This window comes from Phyllopteryx taeniolatus, chromosome 22 (genome assembly GCF_024500385.1).
Source record: "Phyllopteryx taeniolatus isolate TA_2022b chromosome 22, UOR_Ptae_1.2, whole genome shotgun sequence".
Taxonomy (NCBI): domain Eukaryota; kingdom Metazoa; phylum Chordata; class Actinopteri; order Syngnathiformes; family Syngnathidae; genus Phyllopteryx; species Phyllopteryx taeniolatus.
The window spans coordinates 8,040,548-8,065,562 of NC_084523.1; the positions used below are offsets into that span (position 1 = coordinate 8,040,548).

General features: G+C 45.1%; 2 protein-coding genes across 12 annotated transcripts in view; one reads left to right on the forward strand and one right to left on the reverse strand.

Annotated features, from left to right (window-relative positions):
- The window catches only part of impdh1b (IMP (inosine 5'-monophosphate) dehydrogenase 1b), a 114,857-nt gene extending 90,090 nt beyond the window's left edge, over positions 1–24,767 (reverse strand). Inside the window, exons 1-17 of one of the 11 annotated variants that reach the window (XM_061761962.1) lie at positions 24,611–24,766; positions 24,327–24,497; positions 20,849–20,947; positions 20,679–20,747; positions 17,805–17,853; positions 16,258–16,359; positions 16,098–16,172; positions 15,814–16,020; positions 15,602–15,689; positions 15,343–15,542; positions 15,165–15,255; positions 14,371–14,466; positions 14,067–14,210; positions 13,257–13,401; positions 13,036–13,179; positions 12,877–12,960; positions 11,034–12,237 (exon numbers count right to left, since the gene is read on the reverse strand). In XM_061761962.1, the coding sequence (XP_061617946.1) occupies positions 12,216–12,237; positions 12,877–12,960; positions 13,036–13,179; positions 13,257–13,401; positions 14,067–14,210; positions 14,371–14,466; positions 15,165–15,255; positions 15,343–15,542; positions 15,602–15,689; positions 15,814–16,020; positions 16,098–16,172; positions 16,258–16,359; positions 17,805–17,853; positions 20,679–20,747; positions 20,849–20,947; positions 24,327–24,497; positions 24,611–24,645 (1,821 nt within the window). In that variant the 5' untranslated portion in view covers positions 24,646–24,766 and the 3' untranslated portion in view covers positions 11,034–12,215. Of the gene's footprint in view, positions 1–11,033; positions 12,238–12,876; positions 12,961–13,035; positions 13,180–13,256; positions 13,402–14,066; positions 14,211–14,370; positions 14,467–15,164; positions 15,256–15,342; positions 15,543–15,601; positions 15,690–15,813; positions 16,021–16,097; positions 16,173–16,257; positions 16,360–17,804; positions 17,854–20,678; positions 20,751–20,848; positions 20,948–21,433; positions 21,455–22,541; positions 22,671–22,840; positions 23,035–24,326; positions 24,498–24,610 lie in introns of those variants that run through there. The other 10 variants (XM_061761961.1, XM_061761955.1, XM_061761954.1 and 7 more) reach the window with 10 other exon arrangements.
- On the forward strand, positions 909–10,996 carry prrt4b (proline rich transmembrane protein 4b). Its single transcript, XM_061761951.1, has 4 exons — positions 909–1,020; positions 4,252–5,104; positions 6,774–6,860; positions 8,583–10,996. Exons 2-4 carry the CDS (start codon positions 4,297–4,299, stop codon positions 10,568–10,570), a joined length of 2,883 nt encoding a protein of 960 aa, XP_061617935.1. The 5' UTR covers positions 909–1,020; positions 4,252–4,296; the 3' UTR covers positions 10,571–10,996.
- Positions 24,768–25,015: the final 248 nt, after the last annotated feature.

The following is a 25,015-nucleotide window of genomic DNA, read 5'->3' on the forward strand; positions in this document are numbered from 1 at the left end:
GTTGTGGCCATGGGAAAGAGAATGTGCATGTTTGCAGGGTAAAAGTAAGATTGGTAAGAATAGCAAGGAGAGTCAAGGTCAAAGATGTTATTAAGCTTGCAATGAGCTGATTGGTGGGCGGGGGCAGGAGGGGAACGAGCACCCATTCAGGAAATTGTGCTTCCCTGGTGTGGTTTCAAGCGATTGTTCCTATATTTGGGACATTCCAGCGAATCACACGGTCTGCGGAGGATGTGGGACGTCGGACATACGACGACGCTGCAAATGGCGGTCACTACAGTTCACTCGCAAAATTCATGTTAAATAACAACAACAATCTTCCATAAAGCAGAAGGTGAACAGGTGCAATTTGGTTATTCAAATAACATGTCATTGGGAAATGATTACACATTTTTTTTTTTTTTTAAATCATCTATACATTCTAATTATACTGCAGTCGTCATATAATATTTTATTTTTTTATGCATTTATCATTTAAGACCGCGACCCTAGTGAGGATAAGCGGTAAAGAAAATTGATGGATGGATGTATAATTTAAGAATGTAACAAAAGCTCCTAAAATGTTGCGCAATATTCTTGATTGTTATTGTTAATTGTTAATATTTCACAAATTCTGCCAGGTTATGTAAACTTAAGAGCACAACTGTACTGAAGACGTGCATTTCTATATCCGTTTTTTCCCCCCCCCAACTTATTTTTCTCCCCAAGAACGACCTTCCGCAAATGAACAATTGAGGTGTGACCGATCGTCATTGTGATGTGCTGAGCGAAAGGGAGGGAAGGGCCGAGGATGGGGAGAGAGGGGGGAGAGAGAGAGAGAGAGCGAGAGAGAGAGAGAGAGAGAGAGAGAGAGCGAGAGAGAGAGAGAGAGAGAGAGAGAGAGAGAGAGAGCGAGAGAGAGAGACTACAAGTCCATGCAGTCAGACCTGCGCTGACACACAACAACAGAGCCTCTCCTGCAGAGCACACACACACACAGTAACGCTTCGGAATTCTGCATCTTACACCATACATCTGCGGGTAAGACACTTTGCATTTGTTACATTTTGGGAAGGTGTTTTATTTTAAAATAATAATAATAATAATAATTGGGGCTTGTTGTTGCATGGCAATGACTTGCAATCAGTGTGACTGCTCAGGAACGCGTGCGCGCATGTCAGCAAGACGCAGAAAGGTGCTCAAATCCCGGGATTAGCATCGGGGGACTCTGGAGCGCGTCTGGTGGGTTGCGTTTTAGCTGTCGCTGCATTCATTAGCTCGGAAGCGGTGCAGTGATTGATGGCTTTGGAGGAGATCAACAGGTTTTTTTGATTTTGGGAAGGGGGTGGATGGACAAGTAAAAAGGAGTTGAAGGTGTGAGCATCCGTTGAGGGCGACAGATTAGAACACTTAGGGAATTAATCTTCTTCCAATGATCTTTAAGCCCCGGGAGTGGCACACGACAACGTGATAACGCATGACATTGGCACTACCGGCTATTTCGGGACAAGCCCGCCAGTCACGGTCAATGATGTGCCGGAACTATTGACCGGCTCGTAACGTGTCGGTTTGAAAACTACAAGCTCACTTTGTTGCCAATGCTACCGTTGCCGCTTACTTGGGTCATGTTGACCTGACATGTACAGCGACCATCAGCTCGGTCGTTGGCAGCGGAGACCGAAACGGTCTCTATTTGGGGTTCCTTAGGTTGCCATAATAAGAACCGCTTCATTCCAGCTCACTGTCCTGTGTGTAAGGTACCAATGCGGGATGGTGGGGTTGAAGTCCACCCAAGAATTTGCCAGGTTCTGACATAGAAGTGTCAGGCTGCCGGTGTGTAAGGTACCGGTCGACCAGCGTTTTATTCGCCTGTCCCTTTCAGACAGAACTCTGTCTGCTGTCACACAGCTGCTGCGCCTTATGTTATGTTATGTTATGTCTCCTGTTAAGATAATTATATGCATGGCGATGACAGTGAACGCTGCTTTCAACGCAAAGGGGCGTGGACAGCAAGTTCACACTCTGGTTGCAGACCCTTAAACATTGCTACGCCTCTGAAACTGGGTCGGAACCTGGCAAATTTCTAGGTGGACTTCAACCCCTTCATTTTGGTGAACAGGTGGGGGGGAAAAACAGTAACGAAGTGTGAAAGGTGTTAACGACAAGTGAATAGATGACGAAAAGACCTCGTATCAATGAACCAATCATATGGCGGGATAGACATGTTTAAGCAAGATGTTCCTGGACCATTGGATACTTGTGGGAACAACTGGGTAAAAGCCACTTTTCTGTTCCCAAAACAAAAAAAGCACGCTCAGTAAAGGCACGCTTTACGCTCAAACCCAAACAACTACAAAACTATCTCCAAAAGTCAGGTGTGCCTAGTTCTGTGGTACCTCCATTCTTGCGAGCTTTACCCACCCTATTATTATCAGCCAAGCGGTGCTTGTTTGTTAAGGGCTGCGGTTGGGTTTATTTAGATAGGATTGGAAAGCCAGGGGGAGTGTTTGCACACTTAATGAAAGCGACTCTGGCAGCAAACGTAAAAGACAATCAGTCAAGATTGCTGCACAGTTGACTCTCCCGGACTAAGTATGCGACAACAGCGTGTCAATTATGTCTCGCTCGAACCCTCCGCCATCCTTCTTCGGCTTCTACTCTGCTCGGTTGAGCAGTATTACACCATAATGGAAGGGAGGCCTGTAAATTCTCACTGGCTGTGCTCTTTTTATGGCTCCTTTCCATTCGCTCAGATGTCTGTCACAGCAGACAATGCCTTGATTTAAGGGCGCGTATTGGATGATGTGACAAGTTAAAAGGCCGGATAATGGCACACTGTGGTGGTGTTTTGGGGGTTCTTGGTGCCTAGTGGCTAGCCAATTAGCTTGCTGCAGTTTTGGAGTATACTTTTGGGGTGTATAAACAAATGTAATTCTGTCATTGCGGGGGGGGGGGGGGGGGCATTTGCCAACCGAGCGACAAAGCGCAGACAGAAAAAAAAGCCAAGCTGAAATAGTCCAAGGGAAAGGCTCAGCATGCAAAAACAAAGAAACAAAAACAAATTATAATAACAGCGCTAATAACAAACAGACACAGTTGGGCAACCACAAAGGAAGGCAAGAAGCTGACTGGCCGGGATGGAGATGGCTCGGCTCACGACTCATAAAGTGCAGAGACGCATCTGGGAAATAACACGAAACAACAACCATGTATTAAAAAAAAAAACAACAGCAACTGCAAATTAAAGAATTTTGCGTCAGACCAAAGTTAACTTTTACCACGCGCGCGCGCGCACACACACACACACACACACACACTCGAGGTGATGTGGAGTGAAAGTGATACCGATGCTTAAAATGTGAGAAAAATAAATAATTGATAGACTCAAGCATGTAAATAATAGATAAGTGATGAGAGAAGATAATTTGGCCAATAACTCAAGCGCAAATGACATCTTTCCTGTTATCATCTCCAATATAAAATTCAAAAATGTGTTTGTGTGGGCGCACCAGAGAACAGTGTGTGTGGGCGCACAATGGCAAGGTAGCCCCCGACGTTCATTCGTACGATCTTTGCACGCATGAAAGTCGTCCAAAGCGTGTAGGTGGAATGCTTGCGTGGTCGAACATGCGCCCAAAAAACATCCTGGTTGGCTTTAATGTTGTACAGATGAGATTCTAAAAGTAGGTAGTCTGTGGAAGGCATGCGCTTGAGTCGGTAGTCGTGCTGTGGCCCGGATTAAGGACTTTGAGCACTTCTGATGGGGAATTAATTTTGCTACGGTGGAATATCTGCGTTTTCACTCCCACGCGAGCGTACAAACGCACTGGAGAGTTACAGCCAGCAGTGGAGGAGCAAGACAAAAGGGGGGAGCCGGGAGTTTTGAGGGGGGATACAGGTTGTTGTTCACGCAGGGGGGGAAATTCCTTTGCTCCCCTCGTCTTTTCACTGAGGCAACAGTCTAGTGACTTTGAACCATCAGAGAAAAAGGAGGTCCCTCAGCCGGTTCTCGAGCAGGACAAGCTCCCCCCCCCCCACACTATATTCCGATGGAAGACTGTGAAGGTAACGCAGCGTAATGTACATAATGACTGTAGCATCCAAAAGGAAACCACTAATTGAGGGGTCCGAAATACTTAAGTGGTGTTCGGAGGGTGAAAGCGTTTGGGCCTGCAAAGTCCGTCAGTCGCTCCGAGGGGCTGGCAAAGAGATTGATCTGGCCTTCCAAAAATGCTGGTCTCACTCCAAGTTCTGCTTGTTCTTGTTTTCTAGGTCATTTCTCAACATGTAACCGATTTGCGAGACACCGACGACAGCATGCTTCGCCTCTGCCGGACCTCAGTCCTGTGCTTCTGGTGTCTTCTTCTTCTGGTTCACGAGCAGGCCTCAGCCGATGAAGAGGGGCTCTGGGGACCCAAGTCTTCCAGGGAAGAATCGCCCCAAAGGAAGTCCAGCTCTTACTGGTGGACCCCGAGCCTGCCGAAGCTCCCGTCCCTTCCTTCATTGCCATTCAGTCTGCCTTTTTATCCTGCTGGGGGTAAAAGCGAGGCCGCAGAATTAAACCTCACCGGCCAAAAGCTGTCAGACTCAATCGATCAATCCGGGTCTGGAGATGGGATCATATCTGAAGTCTCTGCACTTCCCACCGGTTCCACTCAGGAGTTCCTAAGCAGCGTGACTGAGATGAAGACGGAAAGTCTTCCTACAGGAACATTGCATTTTCCACACAGCAAAAGTGACAATGGCACTCTTGTTGCAACCTCTGCTACACATATCAGAAATACTCAGAGTCCCACCAGCTCAGGCACGCCGGAACAAAACGGACCACAGAGACATCCGCCGTATAACACGACGCTAGCATTAACAGCGCACCACCTCCCAGACGACAACAATGAGTTTTTACAAACGATCTCCGCAACGACGGCAGCAGAAATCACATTTCCTACCGACAAGACACCGACAAACCCGAAAATTGGAATCACTCTGACACCACCATTGACTCCCCGTGAGACCACTTCAGTGAAAGCACAAGACTCGTCAGAAAATCAAACCACTCAGAGCACCAGTTCGGCAGTGATCGCCACCACTGCCGCCAATGGAAAGGTTACTGCCCCAATAGCAGAAGGTATGCAAAGTCAAACAAAAAAATCGTGGCGAGATTGATTGCGCAAAGGTGATCAATCATACGCAGACATGCGTTCAATAGTCTGCTGTCCAAAGGCCTGCATAGAGGTCGGGACGATCAATGGGCGTTTCTGACATGTCCAAGATCTTGTTGAAAAGCAGTCAAGTACAATTAGATACAAGTCACCATCACAACTGCAGTGGTCAAGGGCTGTAGGCCGTAAATTCAGATTCAAAAGAACAGTTCAGGATTCTTTTCTGTTTAACACCACCACCAGTGTATATTTTTGATTAATAATGCCAAAATCAGGTGCATTTGTACAACCTGTTCTCATAGAGGTTGCGAACAAAGGGAAAGACTGAGAAAATGGTTTGCTTTTAAAGACCACTGTGACATTGAGGGAACATCGTCTCTCCGTGGCCCATCCCCCACCTGTAGAGACAGTATCTGTATGCTTAATAATCAGGATAAGACCCTCCCCTCCAGGTACAGACATATCCATCATGTCAGGTTAGAGGTTAGTCCGGTAGCTGATCAGTCGATAAATCCAAGCTTGCGGGGGAAGGGGAAGTTGGGGTCCCTGGACATTTGATAAAAGTGCAGTGGAGCAGATTGGAAATGTGATTAGGGGGGGTTAGGTCGTGTGATTGGACAGGCGGTCTGTCCACAGATGTCGGCAAAAATAAGATGGGATAGGTATCAGAGGTATTTATTGTACGCGTGTTAATATGTTGCTTACATTTGATCTCACAACATCGGGATGGATTAGTCCCATGGTACACCGCTGGAGGAGTGACGCCAAACCGCAGCGTCGCTCCCCGTTTCCGCTTGTGTACAATGTGGCAGTGGGGAGGGTACCACCCAATATGGCAACGTATCAGTATTCGGAGCGCACACTCAGCGAAATCATCCACGGCTCCATTGGGACCGTACGCTCGCCAGCCGCTGTTCGCCAAAGCTGAACACGCTGCCGCTTCTACCATCCTGCCCCGCCGCCTTTTGTCAGCTTTGTACAAATCCGAACAACCGCTCGGCTGCTTTGAAAGCTGAAGTGTTTTGACAAGGAAAAGACACTCCTTGCGGGGAAAACTGTCATATAACCGTTCTTAAAACCACACAGTAGGACGCTAATAGTATACACTTGAAAGCACACACACACACACACACACACACAGTTAAAACATACAGGACAGCAAGAGATCCCAACGCTGTCAGCTCGGTCGAGATTTTAAGGCTGACGAAAGACAAATTTCTAGCTTGAAACCCGATAACTGCATGATATGACCGGACACCGGCTGGGAGCCGTTTATCTCCATTTAGGTACAGTATTTACGGACTTGTAAACCCGCACCCATCTTTTCTAGACCGGCTGAATTTAAGCCTGACCAATTCCTGCACAAAATGTAGCTTTTTGTTTCTAAAACGTTGAAATCACGGCGCACGCACATCGAAACGTCAATGCAATTAGGCTACGGAGATCCACACAACAGTGCCATGGATGGCTGGCTGCATAAAAGTGGAGGCCGGGCTGACCCGTTTGACACAACTAGGTTAAGATACAGTCCTTCCAATCCAAGCGCAGTGCAGTGTTAAACTAGTATTTGGTGTGTGTGTGTGTGTGAATTCACTTTGAAGCCACCGAGAGCTTAAACCGCTCGTCTCTTCACAGCTAAGGCAGATGAGGAAGGTGCGGCCCCTGATGGCGACACGACGGACGTTTCAGTGCCGTTAACAACGTCCCTGCCAGGAGAAACAGGTGAGCTAAGAGCTATGCTTCTTCCCCATCCCTTAAACTGCTCGAGTCTGCGTCCATTCTGTTCATTGCTTCCGAAGGGGGGGTTCAAATCTCCTAACCGAAGGTGCTCAGTGACAACAATGTTTCATTTGACACCATCGACTATACGATCGAGAAAGTGCTGTCTAATAAAAGCGCTGCTGCATTTATTGTCTTGCTACTTCCCTCACGGGATCAGACATGTATAACTCGATCTCTGGTGAAATATGTGGCCCAGTTTGTAGGAGCAGCTGTAGCCCACTTCTTCGCCTGCTCGCTCCAGAATAGCAAAAGTGATTTCCCCAGAAATAGATTTGTTAAATGTGTCACTGGTTTTAGAGAAACTGATCCTGTTGAAAAGGCCATTGTGTGAAGGTGACCCTTCTGCGGCCCAAACATTTTGTGACATGACAAGTACGGATGGCTTATTTGCCCTGGGTGGTCTTAGCAGGTGGATTCGTAACAGCTGGGAGTCTAAGCCCAAAAGGGATCCAGCAGTCTGTCAATGGGTTTTTAGAGCAAGCACTGCAGATGTGACCGAGTTGTTCCCACAGGAATGTGTCACATGACTTAGCGGCACGCAGCGGAACCTAAATTCTGTGATCCGTCCTTGCTCTGTGGTCCACCAAATCCCAGCCAGACCGTCAGCTCAGACGTGCACTGACGTGAGCGCAGCGTCCAGTAAGGTTTTCCACCCACGCCTCAAAAGGGTGACATCCTGACCGCCCTGGAAAGCAAACACACGGACGGACACGGTTCCGAGCCACACCTACTTTGCTCCTACTACTACCTTGTTTATTTTACGTTCTGGTCGTACTTCCCCTACACGTTAATGCCTCTGATCTAGCAAGATGAAATCTCAAGCAGCACCGACATTGATAACGTGTTTAATTAGGCAAAACCGTTGAAGCCCTAACAGCAGACTAATAAAGTCCAACTGCTGCATTGTGCTCCCAGTTTAGGGCATTATATTTCCCCCAATTTGACATTTTCATTACAATGTGCTGCAATAATCCAGAGGCTTAAATGGGGTAAATAAGCCACGAACTGACTACCAATGAAAATGCTCTGTCATTGCAGTAAAGTAAAAGCAGACGTTTCTCTTCTTGTGCCTGGAGCTAGCGGCGGGCAAGCACGGGTTAAACACGCTGGGCAGAACACTTGTGCCAGATAAAAACAAAATAACAAGGCCACCTAAGGGAGTGTCCCATGTTTGAAGGCGGCTGTTCATGGGAACAAGTAGACAAATGAGGGGACCAGAAAAGGGGAGGATGAGGGGAAAATGACCAATAAAAAGGTGCGAATCCACATCTGTTCTCTATGCATGTTATTTATTCTCCATGCTTATAGGTCTATTTTGATGGGCACATTTCCTGCAAAACAACACTATACCAGCCCACAGTGAGATTGCCTGTGCTGCTGGGTTATTACTCTCAAGGTCTGGGGTCCATTAAGGGAGCCTGGATCTTTATTGTCTGCGATAAGCCAGCAGCAAAATGACAGACGAGCCTGTGCACATGACAGCAACGCATCGCTCCGTCTTTCTATCTCATTATCAGATCAGTAGTTCCCAATGTTTCTTTCTAGGTGGAAAGAATAGGGGGAAGAATATGATTTATGGGAAGAATAAGGGTATAATTTAATTGAAAGTCAAGGAAACTGATTATGTGCTTGTTTTTTTTTTTTTTTTTTTTTTTTAAAAAGGGATTACAACTGAAAGTTCACAAAACTTTCAAACAGAGGACTGGATGTCAAACCTGTTGAGCGGCACCGTTACGTTCCTTCCAGACTGCAATAAAGAACGCTCCGGGGCCTGCAACTTCTCAGACAACTGGGAATCCATGACATCATCCATGAAAACAGCACAAAACAACACAAGTACCAACCAATCGAACAGCCCGTCGGCATTCCCGTCTCCTCTCATGTTGGTTCCGCTGTACACAGACTGGAACAGCGCCATGGCGGCCTGGGGCCTGGCCTGGGAGGCGCACGTTTACGGTGCCGGTTGCATTTTTGCAACGCTAACGCTGGCCTCCACGCTCAACCTTCTCTGCTTGCCTCTGCGCTGTCCATCTGGTTGTGGCTATTTTGCTCTAGTCAGCCTGTTTCTACTGGCCGCCGGGGGTAGCAGATCTTTCTCGCTCCTATACGACGCATACGGCCATCAGGGCCGCTTGCCCTCCGGCGAGGCCTCGCTGATGCTCTACGAGGCACCGTTTCCTTGTCTGACAGCTGCGTTCGGCTTGGTTTTCCTTCTGCTGTCCATGCGCTCCAGGATGCAGCTCTCCTACTCGGCCTTCCAAAGACCCTGCTTCCTGGCCTGTGTGGTCATCCTCCACTTCACTGCTGCCTTCGGTCCGGGCACCCTGTTCAAGTTCTACAAGCAGAAACCTCCGCTTTGCCTATTTCTGTCACTCATCTCCCGTGGAGCCTTTGTAGCCCTCGCCACCTTCCTGTCTGCTGCCTATTTTGTGTTCTATGTCTACGTGCGAGCGGACTCCAAGCACATCTACCACCTCAACAACACATCTCCAACCCCCGCCGAGCGATACAACCGCTGCCCCTTCGCCGAGAGCCGCGAATGGGATCGTGCAGCCGTAACAGTTTGTCTTTCCGCGCTGTTTTGTTTAGCCTGCGCGGGGCTGCAGCTGTACGCAATGCTCAATGCGATGGGTGTCACCGGGGGAGAAGACGTCTTCCGTCCGTGGTGCTGGTGGGCTTTTCACTTCAGTTGCAGACTGTGCGAACTAGGAGTTTGCCTCACCTTGGCGCTGGTCGTGGCACAACCAGTATACTGCTCTGACCAGCTACCTTCAGCTGGAAGCTGTTGGACAGAACTGCTGGCATCTAAAGCGCCCATCCTGCCAGGGAGCTGCCAGTGGAGCTTAGGCCAGCAGGAGAAGCTCGCTATTGTGAACACAGTAGGCCTTGGCGAGACAGAGTGTCTTCCTCTCTACACACTCATGGACGAGAGGCTGTCGAGCAGTCTGAACGGGCTGGACTTCTTGTACCACAGCAACCGGGCGCTGGCCTATCGAGATCTTGATGTAAATGCGGACATGAAGGGCTTACAGAAACCTGGAAATGGAGGCGGTGGGGAGCCGTCAGGTGGATCCTCCTTTACAAGCGATTCCACCACTGACCTGCGGCCACCGTCGCCCATCAACTTGCGTCGCAGCATAGACGAGGCCCTCTTCAGCGAGGCTCTTTTTCCGATGAGCCTCTTCAGCACTACCAGGCCAACGCAGAGCAGCGAATTATCCGCACATGACCACTGTGCACTTCCAAACCCCTGTGATCCACACTCAAGTGACCCTGGCCATTTCCCAATCTCCTCTTGTGCAGACATAACTTCAAACGCAGGGGAGATTATAGCCGGGGCTCCTTCACCTCCATCCCCGTCCTCTTCCAGCTGCTCATCTCCCGAGCGCTGGAGGGGAAGCTCCTCGTCCAGCTCCCCATACCGGGCCTCCATCGGGGACTCGTCGCTGGTACTCTGCCCGAGTCCAGAAGTACAAGCTCGGCAGCAGAGTGACCCACAGAGGGACTACCAAACACTGGGAGCCGCCTCGCAGGAGAGCTTGGACATGGACATGTCGTCCGAGGCTGACCGATCGGTGCAGGAGGAGTTCATGAGTGCTTGCAGACAAATCGATGCGCTCAGCATATGCAGCGAGACCATCGATTTGTAATGGACACAATTTGCATGGTAGTCTAAGGCCTCCAAACAATACGGTGGCCATTAGATGTCTATGAGGGTTTAAGTGCCAAAAATGTCCAGAGACAACGGGCAGTTGGTAAGTTTTACACTTTTTCTGCCTAGTAAGTAAAAAAAAAAAAAAAAAATCTGTGAAGACTAACAGTTAAAATAACAAATGTCTAACCCAATGGGGGATACAGCAGGTCGTGTTTGACTGCATTTGTGTATTAGCACTTATAAAATACTACTGATGTTCAATTCAATTTAAGGAACACAACCTTCAGAGGATAAAAGTAAGCAGCGCCCTCTGCTGGCCACTCTCCTTAAACGTCTTGACATGGACTGCAACCCTCTGCTTACAAATTTATATCCACGAAATGCATACACAGTTTAATAAAGTTTATTTCTAAATAAGTAACTTTGTGGTGTTTGTCCTCAATAAGAAAGCAGACAAGAACAGTTTGATTTCTTTATTTGTTTCACCAAATTGAACAGTAAAGCAGCTTACCCTCTGCAGTGCTTTTTAAACGGTAAACAGGTGGTCTCCCAAAACAAATACTGCACTCATATACCAAGCTTCTCAATTCAGGATGAAAAAAATAAAAATGTTTTAAAGTCTGAATATGAGGAACGCAAAGCTTATATTTTCATGCACCTTTTGTGCACTCTCTTTACATTACAAGACTTGGCTAGTTGAGCGAACCCAGTGCAGGGCGAAGTACTTAAGCCTTATGTCGAAACTGTGGGGCCTTAGCATAAGGCTTCATCAAATACATTAACAGTCAAATGTTTGGAGACGGTTTCTCATTCAACAGCATGAGAAAGTGTGGCCAAACTTTTGACGAGTAGTGGACATAATACAACATGGAAAAACACGCGCAGCAACTCATTTTGTAACGGAGACTGTCCACTTCAAAGTACCATTAAAGCATCCAGTAAAAACAAACAGTCGTAATAAAAAGGAAACAGGGCAGAAATGGTGTAACACATGTAACAGGCTGTTTGTTTACGCTAGATTTGATTTGGACGTTACAAAAAGAGCATGTATAAATATAATTGGCAGTACGTATGCAGTTACAACAAAGCGGGATAAAAATACAACCGTGTTGGGCTGGTGGAAAAAGAACATGCATATCAAAAACCCTTTGTCGCTCAATTTAAAGCCCAGAAGAGACGATACAGCCTTTATAACAAACTCACTCGTGGAAACATACCTGATTATATTCAGTTTTTGGTCCCGTCGTGTGATTTTTAGGCTCATGAATGAGTGGAGGCGGGTCTGCTGATTGCAGGCGGCGCCCGAGGGTCCAAAGTAAACAATAGAACTCACGGAAAGAAAAGAAAAAAACACGACCACAAACGTAGTACCAAAAAACGCGAGACTCAAATGTGTCGTCAAGGAATATCCGGAAACCCTGATGTGCCTCGTCTTGCGTGCAAGGCGCCCTCCGTGAATACCCCACCCATGGGCTGCCCGCTTGATGTTGGTGGAGAGTCGGGTATAGAGATGAGCTACAGGTGAACTTGATGGTGGGTGGGGTGGGAGGTTTATTGTCATTTAAACATTTGGTCACTTTTTTTTTTTTTTTTTTTTTTTTTTTTTCTTAAATAAGGTGGTGTGGTGGCCCATCCGGAGCTCAGTAAAGACGCTTCTCGTAACTGTCGAGGTGAAACCCAAGGAAACATAATTAGTGCTGGATGTGTGATTTCAACAACGGGATCCATTTTGCTGAATGGTTAGCTGCTGCATTGAAAGAGACTCAAGCACATGCCAGACTACAGAGTTATTAGACCATTTTGTTAAAGCTGTACTGTGTTGCATGAGCCAGCAGGCTGAAAAAGTTAATCAACTATTTTTGTTAGCAGCCCCATTAGAAGACATGCAGTTAAGCTCAACATCACATTTTTGAGTTATTTCATTTTTACGTATATTTTATCCTGGAAATGACAATGTGTCAAAAGACTATTTTTGTTATTTATATTTTGTCAAAAAGTTACATGCGCTAATTAATCCATACAAGGATATCTAATGCTCTACCTTGAGCGGCTTGAGCCCTTTGCTCTCGACCATGCCAAGACAATTTGGTAGAAAAGAATGGATGTCCTTAAGATTGACCAGCATTATTAATACTACTAATAATTTAAAAAAAAAATAAAAGAAATCACTAACTCAAAATGTAGATGATATTAGCCAGTTTCATAAATTAAAATGCATATTCGCTAACATCTGAAGCTATGTTTTCTGATTTAATTGGTTAAGCACAAAGCAGGCTCTAAGGTGGAAAAAGTGCTACTTACGAGTGAAGTCCGTGAACACCTCCTTCCACCTGTGCAGACATGGTTCTCTTCTCAAACTTGAGCTCTCCAGAGTACATCATGGAGCTGACAATACAGCAAATATGCATTCAGGTGCCGTTGTTGAATTGTAGGCGTAAAAAGAATTGACGCCGTCCTTACCGGAGCACCGAGAGACTCTTGGCCCCGATGTCCTGGCAGCCGTGTTGGATACCGGCTATGAGGTAAGGTACAAACTTGTGGATGGAGCCCTTGTCCTGCACCGAGCCAGACACGCCCTGGGCCACCTTCACTGCGTCGCCCTCGCTGTTATAGAGAAGAACACCTCTCACTTCTCCATCTCTCGCTTAATTTGTATGTGATCAAATGTGGCTTGAGCGCACCTGAAGTAACGTTTCTGGCTGCTGGTGCTCTTCTCCATGGCGTCCAGGGAGCCCATACCGCGGTACTTTTTCAGCCGCACGCCGTCTGAGAAGAAGTACTCACCGGGAGCCTCGGTGGTCGCCGCCAGCAGGGAGCCCATCATGACTGCGGCAACAAAAGATGGAGAGAATGATTTACATAAGAAATGAAAATTTGAAGTTTCTTATTGGGCCTTGAGCTTGACACCTATGATGTAGACCGTACTAGGATAATTTGCCGGTTCCTCAATATTGCGCCAAAATGTTCTTTTATTATTACAATTGCAACTTTCATTAATATCCCTTTTCATTCTTTCCAGGCTTTTTGCTAGCCACTTACTGACAGCAAGTTTGTATGTAATGTATTCAATGTATTTTCTTCAAAATTGTCCAATATTACTACTGATCATTCTCCTTTCCTTTCCCTTCCCTTCAGTCTTACATTCTTCCCAGGCTTTTGCCAGCCACATACGCACTTCAAGTTTGAATATGCGCTCTCGACTACGCTAGGATGATTTGGCATTTCCTTTAAATATATCACTAATCACATTTTTTTTTTTTAAACAGCAACATAGTTTTTATGAACAACCCCTGTCCTAAAGTCTTCTTGGCTTTTGGCAGACATACGGGCTTGGATGATTTAGCACAAAAAACAGATTATTTCCTCAAAATATAAAAAGGATTATCATTATAAAATGGCAATTTTATATTAATATCTCTATAATACCTCATGAATGGTCCAGTAAAAGAACAATGATTTCTTGTGTGTCCCCCCACACCTCCCATTCTTACCTGTGGATGCTCCGAGGGAGAGCGCCTTGACCACGTGTCCCACCGTCTGGATGCCGCCGTCAGCGATCACTGGCACGCTGAAGCGCCGGGCGTACTCGGCCACCTTGTAGACCGAGGTCCCCTGAGGCCGCCCACATGCCATGACTGCAAACGTCGCCAACGCAGCGAATTACACAACAGACGCGGATAATTGGGACAGACATTACCTTGGCAACCCAGAACAGGAAGATAACCAAAGCGACCAATAGCGGTCTCTGGGCTGCTGTTACCACCAGACACATTGAGAACACAATTGTATGAGCACCTTCCTGCGTGATGCAGATGGAGCCGCAGCCCATGCCGACCCGCAGTGCGTCCACTCCGGCGTCGATCAGATTCTTGGCTTGCGCTGCTGTCACCACTGCGAAGGAAATGGGTCAATTAAAGCAAGTGGTGGGCCACCTATGGCACATGATGGGAAATTTTAAGAGGAACCATTGTTGGGAGAAGATTAAAAATGTCACAAACCAATAAGAAGGCATCTACAGATTGAGTTTGTAAGACCTTTTTTATAAAACCACTGAGTTAAAATGAAGACTACCATTATATCCCAATGTTGGAGATTTTGCAATGTTTTTGATATACTATATAAAATAAGTATTAGATATTTGTTTTAGAGTGATAAAGGATAAACCAACTAAACTTACCTACTGAAACGCAACAAAATGAAACATTTACCTAATTAAGCCTCCTGTTATATTATGTTTAAAAATGGCAAGTCATTCATTTTCTGTAACACAAAAATACAACTTATTCTGCTTATCTTACATTTCTTCTTTTAATCATATATTTTTTTATGTTTTATTTAATTATAAAAACACCCCCTACATGACACAAGGGGCCAAAAAGGAATGTCTAATTTATATAATTTTCTTTCTTGACAATCGGAATTATTTCCAATATATTCCATATATAACACACACACACACACACACACACACACTTACTTCCACCCTAATTTAACAAGAGTGAATAAATGAGAGGAGGGTTAAGCTAATTCAATAATATGGCATTCACATTTTTGCATTTCTTTTCATGTTTAAAGCTTTATGCACGTACCGTTTCCGCCCACCACTTGCAATTCGGGAAATTTCTGCTTGATGTAGTTAATCATGTTGATCTGAAACACGGAGTTGCCTTGTGACGAGTCCTGGAGGGAATGGGTTTTTTTTTCATGAAAACATGTGACAGGAAGTGCACAGTTGCTGCAGGCTAAAAGCGCAGTAAAAAGACCCACCAGAACCACCACGTCCACGCCCGCCTGCACTAGGAGGTCCAGCCTGTACTTGTCGTCGTCACGGGTGCCAATGGCGGCGCCGCACAGCAGCTGCTTGCGCGAGTCTTTGGAGGCCAGCGGGTAGTCCCGGTTCTTCTTCAGATCCGTCCTGGCGATGATGGCCACCAGCTCGTCGTTGTCGTTCACGATGGGGAGCTTGCCTGGTTTGCAGCAAGAACTTTAACAAACAAAACACAAAAACAAAGAGTGGTGCTTTTACCTTTTTTGCTGCGCTGCAAAATGTCATTTGCTTCTTTTAGAGTGACACCAGCCGGAGCGACCACCAGCTCCTCCCTCTTTGTCATCGCCTGAAACAGCACAAGCGCACTATTTATATTATATATATATATTTGCATATTCATGTATGCCAGGGTAGGCTATTGTATGGATTCCCAGCCCCTAATTGGAACACGACTGGAGTCTGGCACACACCTCCGCCAGGGTCTTGTTATGGTCCTTCTCCGACAGAAAGTCGATGTCCCTGGAGGTGACGATGCCCACCAGCTTTCCGCCCATCTTGCCCGTCTCCGTGACGGGTATGCCCGAGAAGCCGTGGCGCACTTTGGCCTCCAGCACGTCGCCGACCGTCTGGCGGGGGCTCATGACCACAGGGTCCGTGATAAAGCCTTGCTCGAATCTCTGGAAACATGAATCGTGTGTATAGACGTGACTCAAAAAATCACTGGGTTGATGACGACTGGATACCCACGGCTTACCTTGACCTTGCGGACCTCGTTGGCTTGGAATTCGGGCGTGCAGTTGTGGTGGATGAAGCCAATGCCTCCCATTAGCTACAAAGTAAATATTTGTTTTAATTGATAACCATAACAATAATAATAATAAAAAAATAAAGTACCCATTTTATCAACATCTTACCGCCATTGCGATGGCCATGGCCGACTCTGTGACGGTGTCCATGGGGGAAGAGATGAGCGGGGCCTTCAATGTGATCTTCTTGGTCAGTGCTGATGTTAAGTCCTGACAGGCAAAAAAACATTTGAATAATATAAACCAATAAATCATAAGCAGTTGTATTCATAATCTTTAAGACGAATAACACGCAATGCAGATAAATCCAATAATTATCAAGTAAAACTGTAAATAAAACAAAAATGGAAAATCAAGACACTGATCATTTCAATGACACAAGCAAAGCCAGGAGTAGGAAAAACGATTGTCATTAACTGAATAAATATGTTATAAAAGGTTTTTAATCAATAAAACAATACAAATAAAACAAGAAAAGGCTTGTTCTAATGGCAAATGAGCCAGTGCCCTGAAAAAATAAAAATAAATTCATACAAATGTTGAATAAAAAACAGTCAAATAAATGAATATGTAAATATAATAAATATAGTAGAAAAAGCTATATTTACATGGTAAAAAAAAAAAAAAGAGAGACCGCTACTTTCAAAGCCAGCGTGTCTTGCACATCAGCCACAGGGGAGCGCCATTTTACATTTTATCTTGAAACTAAAACAGGAGCTGAATGAGCAAATCAACGAGTCTTTTTGTCAAGTACACATTTTATCAGAAGAGTGATACCAACTTCCCACAGCTGAATCTATCTGCGTGACAATAATTATAACAACATTCCTAGCATGTGGTGAAGGGGCCAACGAATCCTTATCAGACGTAAACTAGCGAGGGGGCTGCTTTTCTCACATGGCGAGAGCTAGGAGGGGGGTTGGGGGGGGGGGGAAACCTATCAGCTCTGACTTCCATTTAGAGAGCACACACTGAGCTGTGAAATTCCAGCTGGGAGATGCGAACATGTGACTGTACACACACACACACATGGCCTCTGTGACACCTCGGCCCAGACTGTGGAAGTGGTCCATTTCAAGCCAAATGTAGACTTGCTTTTGCTCGTCAAGCGTGAATGGACACACTGTACAGAGACCAAAAGTAGGATTATTTTACATATATTAATGTGTTCATATATTGTTTTATATTTTAATTGTTTATATATTTGTTTTTTCTTTTAAAAATAAGCATCTTTTGATGGTTTTCTTCCAATACGTCTGTAGTCATGCAATCTCTGTATTGTGACGCTTTCCTGGAAATATCGCAATGACGTCATATAACTGGAAACGCTAGCTTTTTCCACTTTTTGCTTGAAACGATGAACAGAGCACATGGTGGGGGAAGAGAGATTACAGATATCAATTAACCAAAACCTGACAGATGAACAAAGCGCAGGAAGGGGGATTTGCTCTAAACCCGCCTGAGATTATCACATCCGTGGCCAATCACTTGGGAGAGGTGGATGAGATGAGCAATCGAAGCAGACGTGAACAGCAGGCTGAAGGGAGCGGCGTCAAATGTGAAAATAATAAAAAGAAACAAGGCTATTTTTGTTTCACAGTCGGGTTGGAGGTTTGGCGTGACAGGCACCTTCACCCACATTACAGCGTACTCACCACTTCGTCTGAGGTGAAGTCGATGAAGCCCGGCAGGATCAGGAAGTCACTGAAAGACAACACAAAAAAAAGGACAAAGTCAGAGGCTAACGTGAGAAAGCGGATATCCCAAATTTCCTGCCGTTTGTGTGTAATGTATTGACATAAAAATGTCGTCAAAAAGCATTACAATCAGTTGAAATACCTCAACGTTAGCAAATGTATTTTTGCTCTTCGTATTTAGCAATTACTGACACTGTAATATCTGTGATGCCCCCATTGGTGGGATGAATGAAGTTTGTGTGAGTAGTTTTACTCAATTGCAATCTTGTTTATACTTGTACGGCCATTTACAATGTTAAAATGGTACTTTAAAAAACTGCCTGTACAGTTAATAAAGACTTTATTCACTTTTCAATTGACATAACATTCCAAAAATACGCGGCTGGATGGTTGTGTTTGCGCCCACACGCCCACAAACATCCGTGTTGAGACCAGCAGGAATTCCAGAAAAGCATCTGTTAGCAATTAGCTGCTGCCGCAAAGTTCAGCCGCCACACCGCAAAAAAAAAAAAAAAAAAAAAAAAAAAAAAAAAAAAAACAAGACGAGATTGTCAACGAGGTGTTGCCTGCACACGCAATGTACCCCGCAATATTGATTTTTGACGTGCTGTGTGACTGCTGGGGTGACACAGATTTGGTGTCTTGCAACAGGGCGGGACGGATGGGTGAAAGAAAAAGCCTATGGTGCAAAAAGTCTTGAAAAAGGGTCCAAAATAAACTGTATTCCTGTCTTTATAAAAGTATATTTCAAATATTTGGGGGGGGGCGTTAATCATTAGATTCACGTGTTAAATTGATAAACATTAAAATTACACATGAAAACAATGACACAGATTTAGAGAGCAAGTATTTTTTTTAAATATGTTTTAAAAACAAACACTCATAGCATTTCATGCCTCCCTCAAAAAATTGTTTTTATTTTTTTTTCCCCAAAGGTATTGCACTAACTTTACATTATTTAAAATTTTTCCATTTACTGTATTAAGTAATTAAATTACACCTCAAAACAGACAAGTTTAGAGAACAAGTCTTAGTTTTTATTTATTACACAACTCAACTTTGACTATTAGATTAAATGTAAAATCAACCAACTCTAATCAAATTGTGCCAGAATTTATTACAGTAATTTAATATTGTAAGAATTAAATGTTTTCATTTTTGCTTTCTGAGTGACAGAGACGCAAAAGAAACTGTCCAACCTAGAGCCAAAATGGCCTCTGCCGGATGTTCGTTATTCTCCATACTTTACGCTTGTTCAGTTTAGCAAAAATTGCTTCCATATGGGATTATAGTGTTAAATTTGTGTCGTATTTCTTTTTTTCTGGCAGCCGTTACTCTCAGGGTTGTGCATTTTTGCCCATTTTAGGAATTTACGGCACAATGTGACCAGTGTGGACCAACAACAAGTCCACAAAAACCTCCAAACTCCCAGTGTGGTATGTGTCAAGAAGCCAGTCTTTAGCCATATACTTAAATTTATGGCATGTCAAGGGATTTTCAGTCCAGAGGGCGATGAGTGTGCTTACTCTTGGAGGCCATTTCGGAGAGTACACAAACCTCCATTTTGAGGTTATACAAAATTAATATACCTTCGACTGGGACAGCTGGAATTTGACGCCCCGTGGCTAAGTCACACACTTTTGGAACTTCCCTGCCTCAAGTTTTCTCCTCCCATTCACATAATTTCAATTAGGGCCGTCATGTGAGCGGCCTCGGAGGAGGCCGCGGTGCGCGTGATTAAGTCACTAATGGGGAACGCGTCTGGAAAAATCAGTCAATCAAAATACTGCCGAGATGCACAGTAAGACCATTTCTGGGTATAATCGCAATGACTTGCCTCGTTATGTCGTAAAATGTGACTTGTAAGTTAGTCATATTGGATACTAGGATGCTGCGATTGGCTGGCAACCAGTTCAGGGTGTACCCCGCCTGCTGCCCGAAGATTGCTGGGATAGGCTCCAGCACGCCCGCGACCCCTGTGAGGAGAAGCGGCTCAGAAAATGGATGGATGGATGGATATCAGGATACTAGCTAGTGGTCAGTGAGGTCTAAATCAAATCAGGAAATGAGCGAATTTAATCAATTAAATATGACAGGCCATGCATAGACCACATGCACAGTGATAGTTAGCAAAGGTTAACACAGTGGGAACTCCACAACGGCACTCCAAAACACATTTTTGCCATAGGAAATAATGGGAAGTAAGGTAGAATAAAACTATAATAAAGTAAAACTACTCATCCTTTGAAGATGCCTGGCAAGACACGTGAATGCCAGAGAATGGGAAATGGCTCATTCCCAAGCCAGCCGTTAAGCTAGTAGCTACATGCTAGTCCGTGCAATTGTGATTTCATTATATTTACCGCAAGAGTTATACTGAGCGGCCAGGTTCCACTTCCTGTCATCACAATGGTTAAAGTAAACAGAATGAGCTCTTTTGTGCAGTTTTGTTACTGAGCCCAAAAAGTCCCAACTGCACGGCATACTAATTATGCTTGCATCAACTGTGTAAAATTAACGTGTATTTAATTGCTATCTAATTAATGGCACCGAACAGCCAAGAATAGCTTGATTTACCGACATCGCCGGAACTCCACTTTTGTTAGAATTTTCCCTAGAAAATGTCCAACTTGTTTTCCGATTTTGGAGGTTCCACTGTAAAGCGATGATGTTGATCCCACGACAACTGATTGCTGATAAAATGTGCGCTCTCATTCGGCGTGTCGTCACGGTGCGATTGACCTCAAGGAACTTTTGACTTTTGAATTTTACTTGAATCAGGACAGTCATGATAATTTCGTATGAGGTTTCAAACTGACTTGTTCTACTCACTTGTAAGTCAACCCATCTCCTTTAGAGCATAGCTCTTCAGCCGTTTGACCGTCGGAGTGTTGGTCACATCTGCTGGTTCAGAACGTGTTGGCCATTACAAAGCGCTAAGTGATGACACGTGTAAGCGTGTGTGCCTTTCCACAACGAGGTGGAGGGGGGAGAAATCTTACTTGTACGTGAGGCCGTCGCCGACGGAGAAGAGCTGCTGCGCCGAGAGTCCGTCCTCGGGGACGTAGCCCGTGCCGCCGCTGATTAAGTAATCTGCCATACTGTAAAAGAAAGAAAGAAACTAAGATGATACACTATGTTTGCATTTTTTTCTCATGATTCCTTTGAATTTTATTTTGTTGTTGTTAGTAATTAGTCACGAGTCCCCTTAATTTTCTGTTATTGCGCCTTTTCCCTCAACTACTTTCTTCCGGCTTCTGTTTGGCTACATCCCATCCCTAATTAGGTGTAATTCGCAACGTTCAGTAAAGAACAAATCATCCCACTGTACCCCTTTGTTGAAGCTTTTAGGCAAGCAGTTAGTTGATAACACAAGTAAGCGCAAATGCCTCTCAAGAACCAAGCACCCGCTGCCTCTTGATGACGTCATACATATCATAAATACGTTGTTTTACCAGGGGATAAAAGGGGGATGTCAATATTGCAATGCGCTAGTCGCGACTCTAAAGAACATGACCTGAAGAAAACAGTGGACATTACGTTAATTCCTAGGTAGAGGCATGTTGTTAAAAAAATTATAATAATACCTCAAAGCTCGACTTGAACGACGCTTATTAGTGGATTTCCTCTTAAAACAATGCGTACGCTCAAATCCAGAAAACGTCGTACGCACAAAAATATTCAGATGTATGAAACTCTGCGTACTCGTGAATCCAAGCACATTTCCTTCGTACATTCCAATCAACGTGGAAATGAGCGCACATGTTGGAGTAGCCGACTCCTCCCCGTACACGCCCACATTTGAATATGCAAATCATATTTAAAAGAAGACTGCACCTGAGACGCCGATCTCTGCTTGATCAGGAAAAAAAGGAAAATGAGCAAGGTAATGAGAAAGATTTTTTCTGAATGTGAAGTTGCTCAATGAAGTGGAGGCGCGCAAGAAAATCCTCTTTGTCCTCACAAACATCAGTGGTTCATTAATAAATACACTGGTTAACATATGAATTCTCAGTCCTTGCCTCAATTGCATTGTTGAAATCAAATGTTGCCGGGCACGAGTTGTTCATCAGCGCCAATGATTCATGTGTCTGGTGTGCAGATTTATGAGAACAGTTTCCCAGCATCACCTCTAAGTGTCGCCAACGCACCAAAAGCTGCAGAAACGCGCGGACGCCAGACACGGCACATTTCCACGGTCATGTCACTCTTGATACATCTGAACTTTGCCGTGAAAAAAGACCGGGCGAAACGTTTTTGTGCGTAGGCACCTTTTGTACATGAGGCCCCAGGTGACCTACATCTTCTGCTAGCAAACATTAGCGACCTTCAAAAGGCTACGTTACGAGAGATCAGGTTTTAAAACAGCTCCAATATCCGGGCCGAACTGCTTGCTTCCTATACGATAACAACTGGCTTTAATTCGAAATAAACGCTATTTTGGGTGATGTTTAAGACAGATTTGCTGTAGAACGTTAATACGAGTTGCAGCTGGAGAGGTCACAAAAACATCCACAAGCGTTCTACGTGATCACACTGATTTCAGGCGTAAACAAGTGGAAACAAGAACAGTGCTCGAATAATTAATATGCCAACAGTACATTTAAATCTTACTATACATGCATTGACAGTCATTCGTACGATTACAATCTTATTGATCGTCGCATTTGGTGTCAAAAGTGTACGTATACCAACTTTTTTTGGGGTCAGTGCACGCTCTAATGGGTTTACATGTGGAGCAAGTTAGCGATTAGCAGCATGCTTCTCTTCTCGCTCGGATGTGCGCATGCCCGATGTCTTAAGTGTTCTTTCGACTTTTTGAAGGGAATATCTGCCAAGCGTTTTAAATGAGCCGGATCCGGATCCGGATCACCGGATATCACGCTGAGTTAAGCCCAAGGTGCAACGCGATCTCCCGGCTTCGTAGTGTATCAATGTGCAGTAGTTGTAGCCAGGATGCTAACAGGCATGCTAACGTCGGCGTTGAGTGTTACCTCGAGGAAGAAACGAGGGCAGACACGTCGCCCGTGGATGCAAGAAGTGAGTTGTTGTTTTTTGAAAAAAAAAAAAAAAAAAAAATTAAAAAAAGTATGGCAAGAATGGAGAGACTGTGGCGCTGTTTTGTGCCACGGTGCGGGGTTAGTGAATATGTACCAGCCGCCGCCTCGTTACATCCCCTTTCCGCGTGGAGGCGTGCTGATGCTCGCCACGCTGCTGACGTGTGACGTCACTAGCGTCGAGGTACGCATGCGTATACGTGGAGGGTGTTTTTTTTTTTTTTTTAAACTACGAAAAAAAAATTCACATAAAAATAATTAAAATAACAAAAACAAAAATACATGTTGATCAGGAGCAACACAGGTAAATAACAGGATCATCAATTAAAATAAGAGCAAGAACGATATGAAGCTGCTGCCAAACCCCACACAATATATTTGAAAGTACCAAGACAAACTTGTTCATTCAAATTTAAAGTGCTCTTAAGTGAATTCCGGTACTTAATGTAAAACCTGGGCCGGTATAGTTGAACAAAAAGCTATTATTCTGTTGTATGAATGGCAGCAGGTCGATACACGTTGTACCTGCTCCCATCTAGTGGAAGGGTATTTAATTGTCACAATACGTCGCTGGCATAAATAGACGAACAAAGGCATTATTTGTAGTAAATAAATATGTAAAATTGGCACACCTGATGATCGCTCGCGACACGTTAGTGGTTGGGTATCACTGGCATAGTACATGGTCGTAGTTAGAAATGCACAGTATTGGTTTAAATCACTTTTTTTTTTCTTTTTTTTTTACACATATTAGCATCTTTAGTATCAAACGGTACTACACAGGTGAGGAGTTGCTTGTCTTTAGTGTACTGAAAAGCTGACTATCCTGGAGACAGAGAGGGCACGGATAGGTCACCACACAGAAATAAAGGTTGTATCCTGGAAGACAGAAAAAGGCATGTTCAAAATTGGTCTTGGTTCTTACCAGTCTTGGCGTAAATCAACCCAAAATTTGAATAATATAAACTCAAAAGTGTCCCAATCAAGTCAGAAGTTTTCAATTGCGTAAACCTGCAAGTGTGTAAGTACTTATGCATTGTTGTGATTCTTGACATTTTCAGACCAAGTCGTTGAGTTGCTCATGCTCACCATATCATCATGTACGAGAACAATGGACAATGTCACACTAAGTGGGGAAACTTCTGCATGCGTGCACTGAGGAGAACGTTAGACACAAAGATTGACTGAGTTCCTTTCGGTTGCCATTAAAGTGAGAGTAAGATGACGAGGAGGGATTTGAATGGCTGAAAGTGGGTCATTGGCCGTACGGCTCAGTGGCTCCTTTTCCCCGCGGTGATCCCGGAGAACCTTATTTTTAAAAGCTTGCACTAAGTCTTGTTTTTTAAGCATCAGGCGGTAAGCGAGGGCAGCTTATTATCTGAGTGGCCTTGGAACCGGTCAACCACAGATCGGAACGTCCTACCTCTCTGGGCCCAGTCCAGCCTGGATGCGGGTGGCGCTGTAACGCTGTGCTGCCGTCTCGTGCCGGACGTAGTGCTCCCCAGAGGGGTGCGCGTCTCCCCACATCCTCCGCCGGTCCACCTGGTGGCCCTCGTAGACGTCCATCTCTGCTCCAAGTTTGACGTTTGGCTCCCTTGCAAAGTGTAGACTACATTTAGGATTCCACGAGTGAGAACCGTGAAAGTTGTTGTCCAAATACCCTTATCTGGCGGCAGCAGCAAATGTTCCCATGTAGCGAGGACTCACAGGATGCACCTGCCTTGAAGGGAGCCAACAGGCATGTCAGCGAGGGGCGTCACCAAGGAGATTCTCCCAGAGAGCGGGTGTCACCGTGGCAATGTTAAGCCGGCACGGCGTCACCGGCCAGAGTTGGAAGTCGCCGTAATGGGGAAACGGGACAAAGCATACCCGGCCGGGCCCTGGAGCGGAGAGAGCGGGACGGGTGCGTGTGAAACCATCTAATCCAGACACAGAGGATTTCACTGTGAAGATGAGCATTTTTTTTTTATACAGTGATGCCTATATGAAGTCACATGACCTCCCCCCCAGTGTACTTCACTGTTCACCTCCAAACAGCAGACGTGTACTACACACTTGACTACGACCACCTGCAGGTGACCGTGGCAGTTAAGATGGAAAATCCTCTTAAAC

What these genes read in the sequence shown, in the direction of transcription:
- prrt4b (XM_061761951.1), top strand. Translation starts at nt 4,297, where the DNA reads ATGCTTCGCCTCTGCCGGACCTCAGTCCTGTGCTTCTGGTGTCTTCTT. An exon ending in TACTGCCCCAATAGCAGAAG is followed by an intron (nt 5,105 to 6,773) that starts GTATGCAAAGTC and finishes GTCTCTTCACAG; the next exon opens with CTAAGGCAGATGAGGAAGGT. An exon ending in GTCCCTGCCAGGAGAAACAG is followed by an intron (nt 6,861 to 8,582) that starts GTGAGCTAAGAG and finishes TTTTTTAAAAAG; the next exon opens with GGATTACAACTGAAAGTTCA.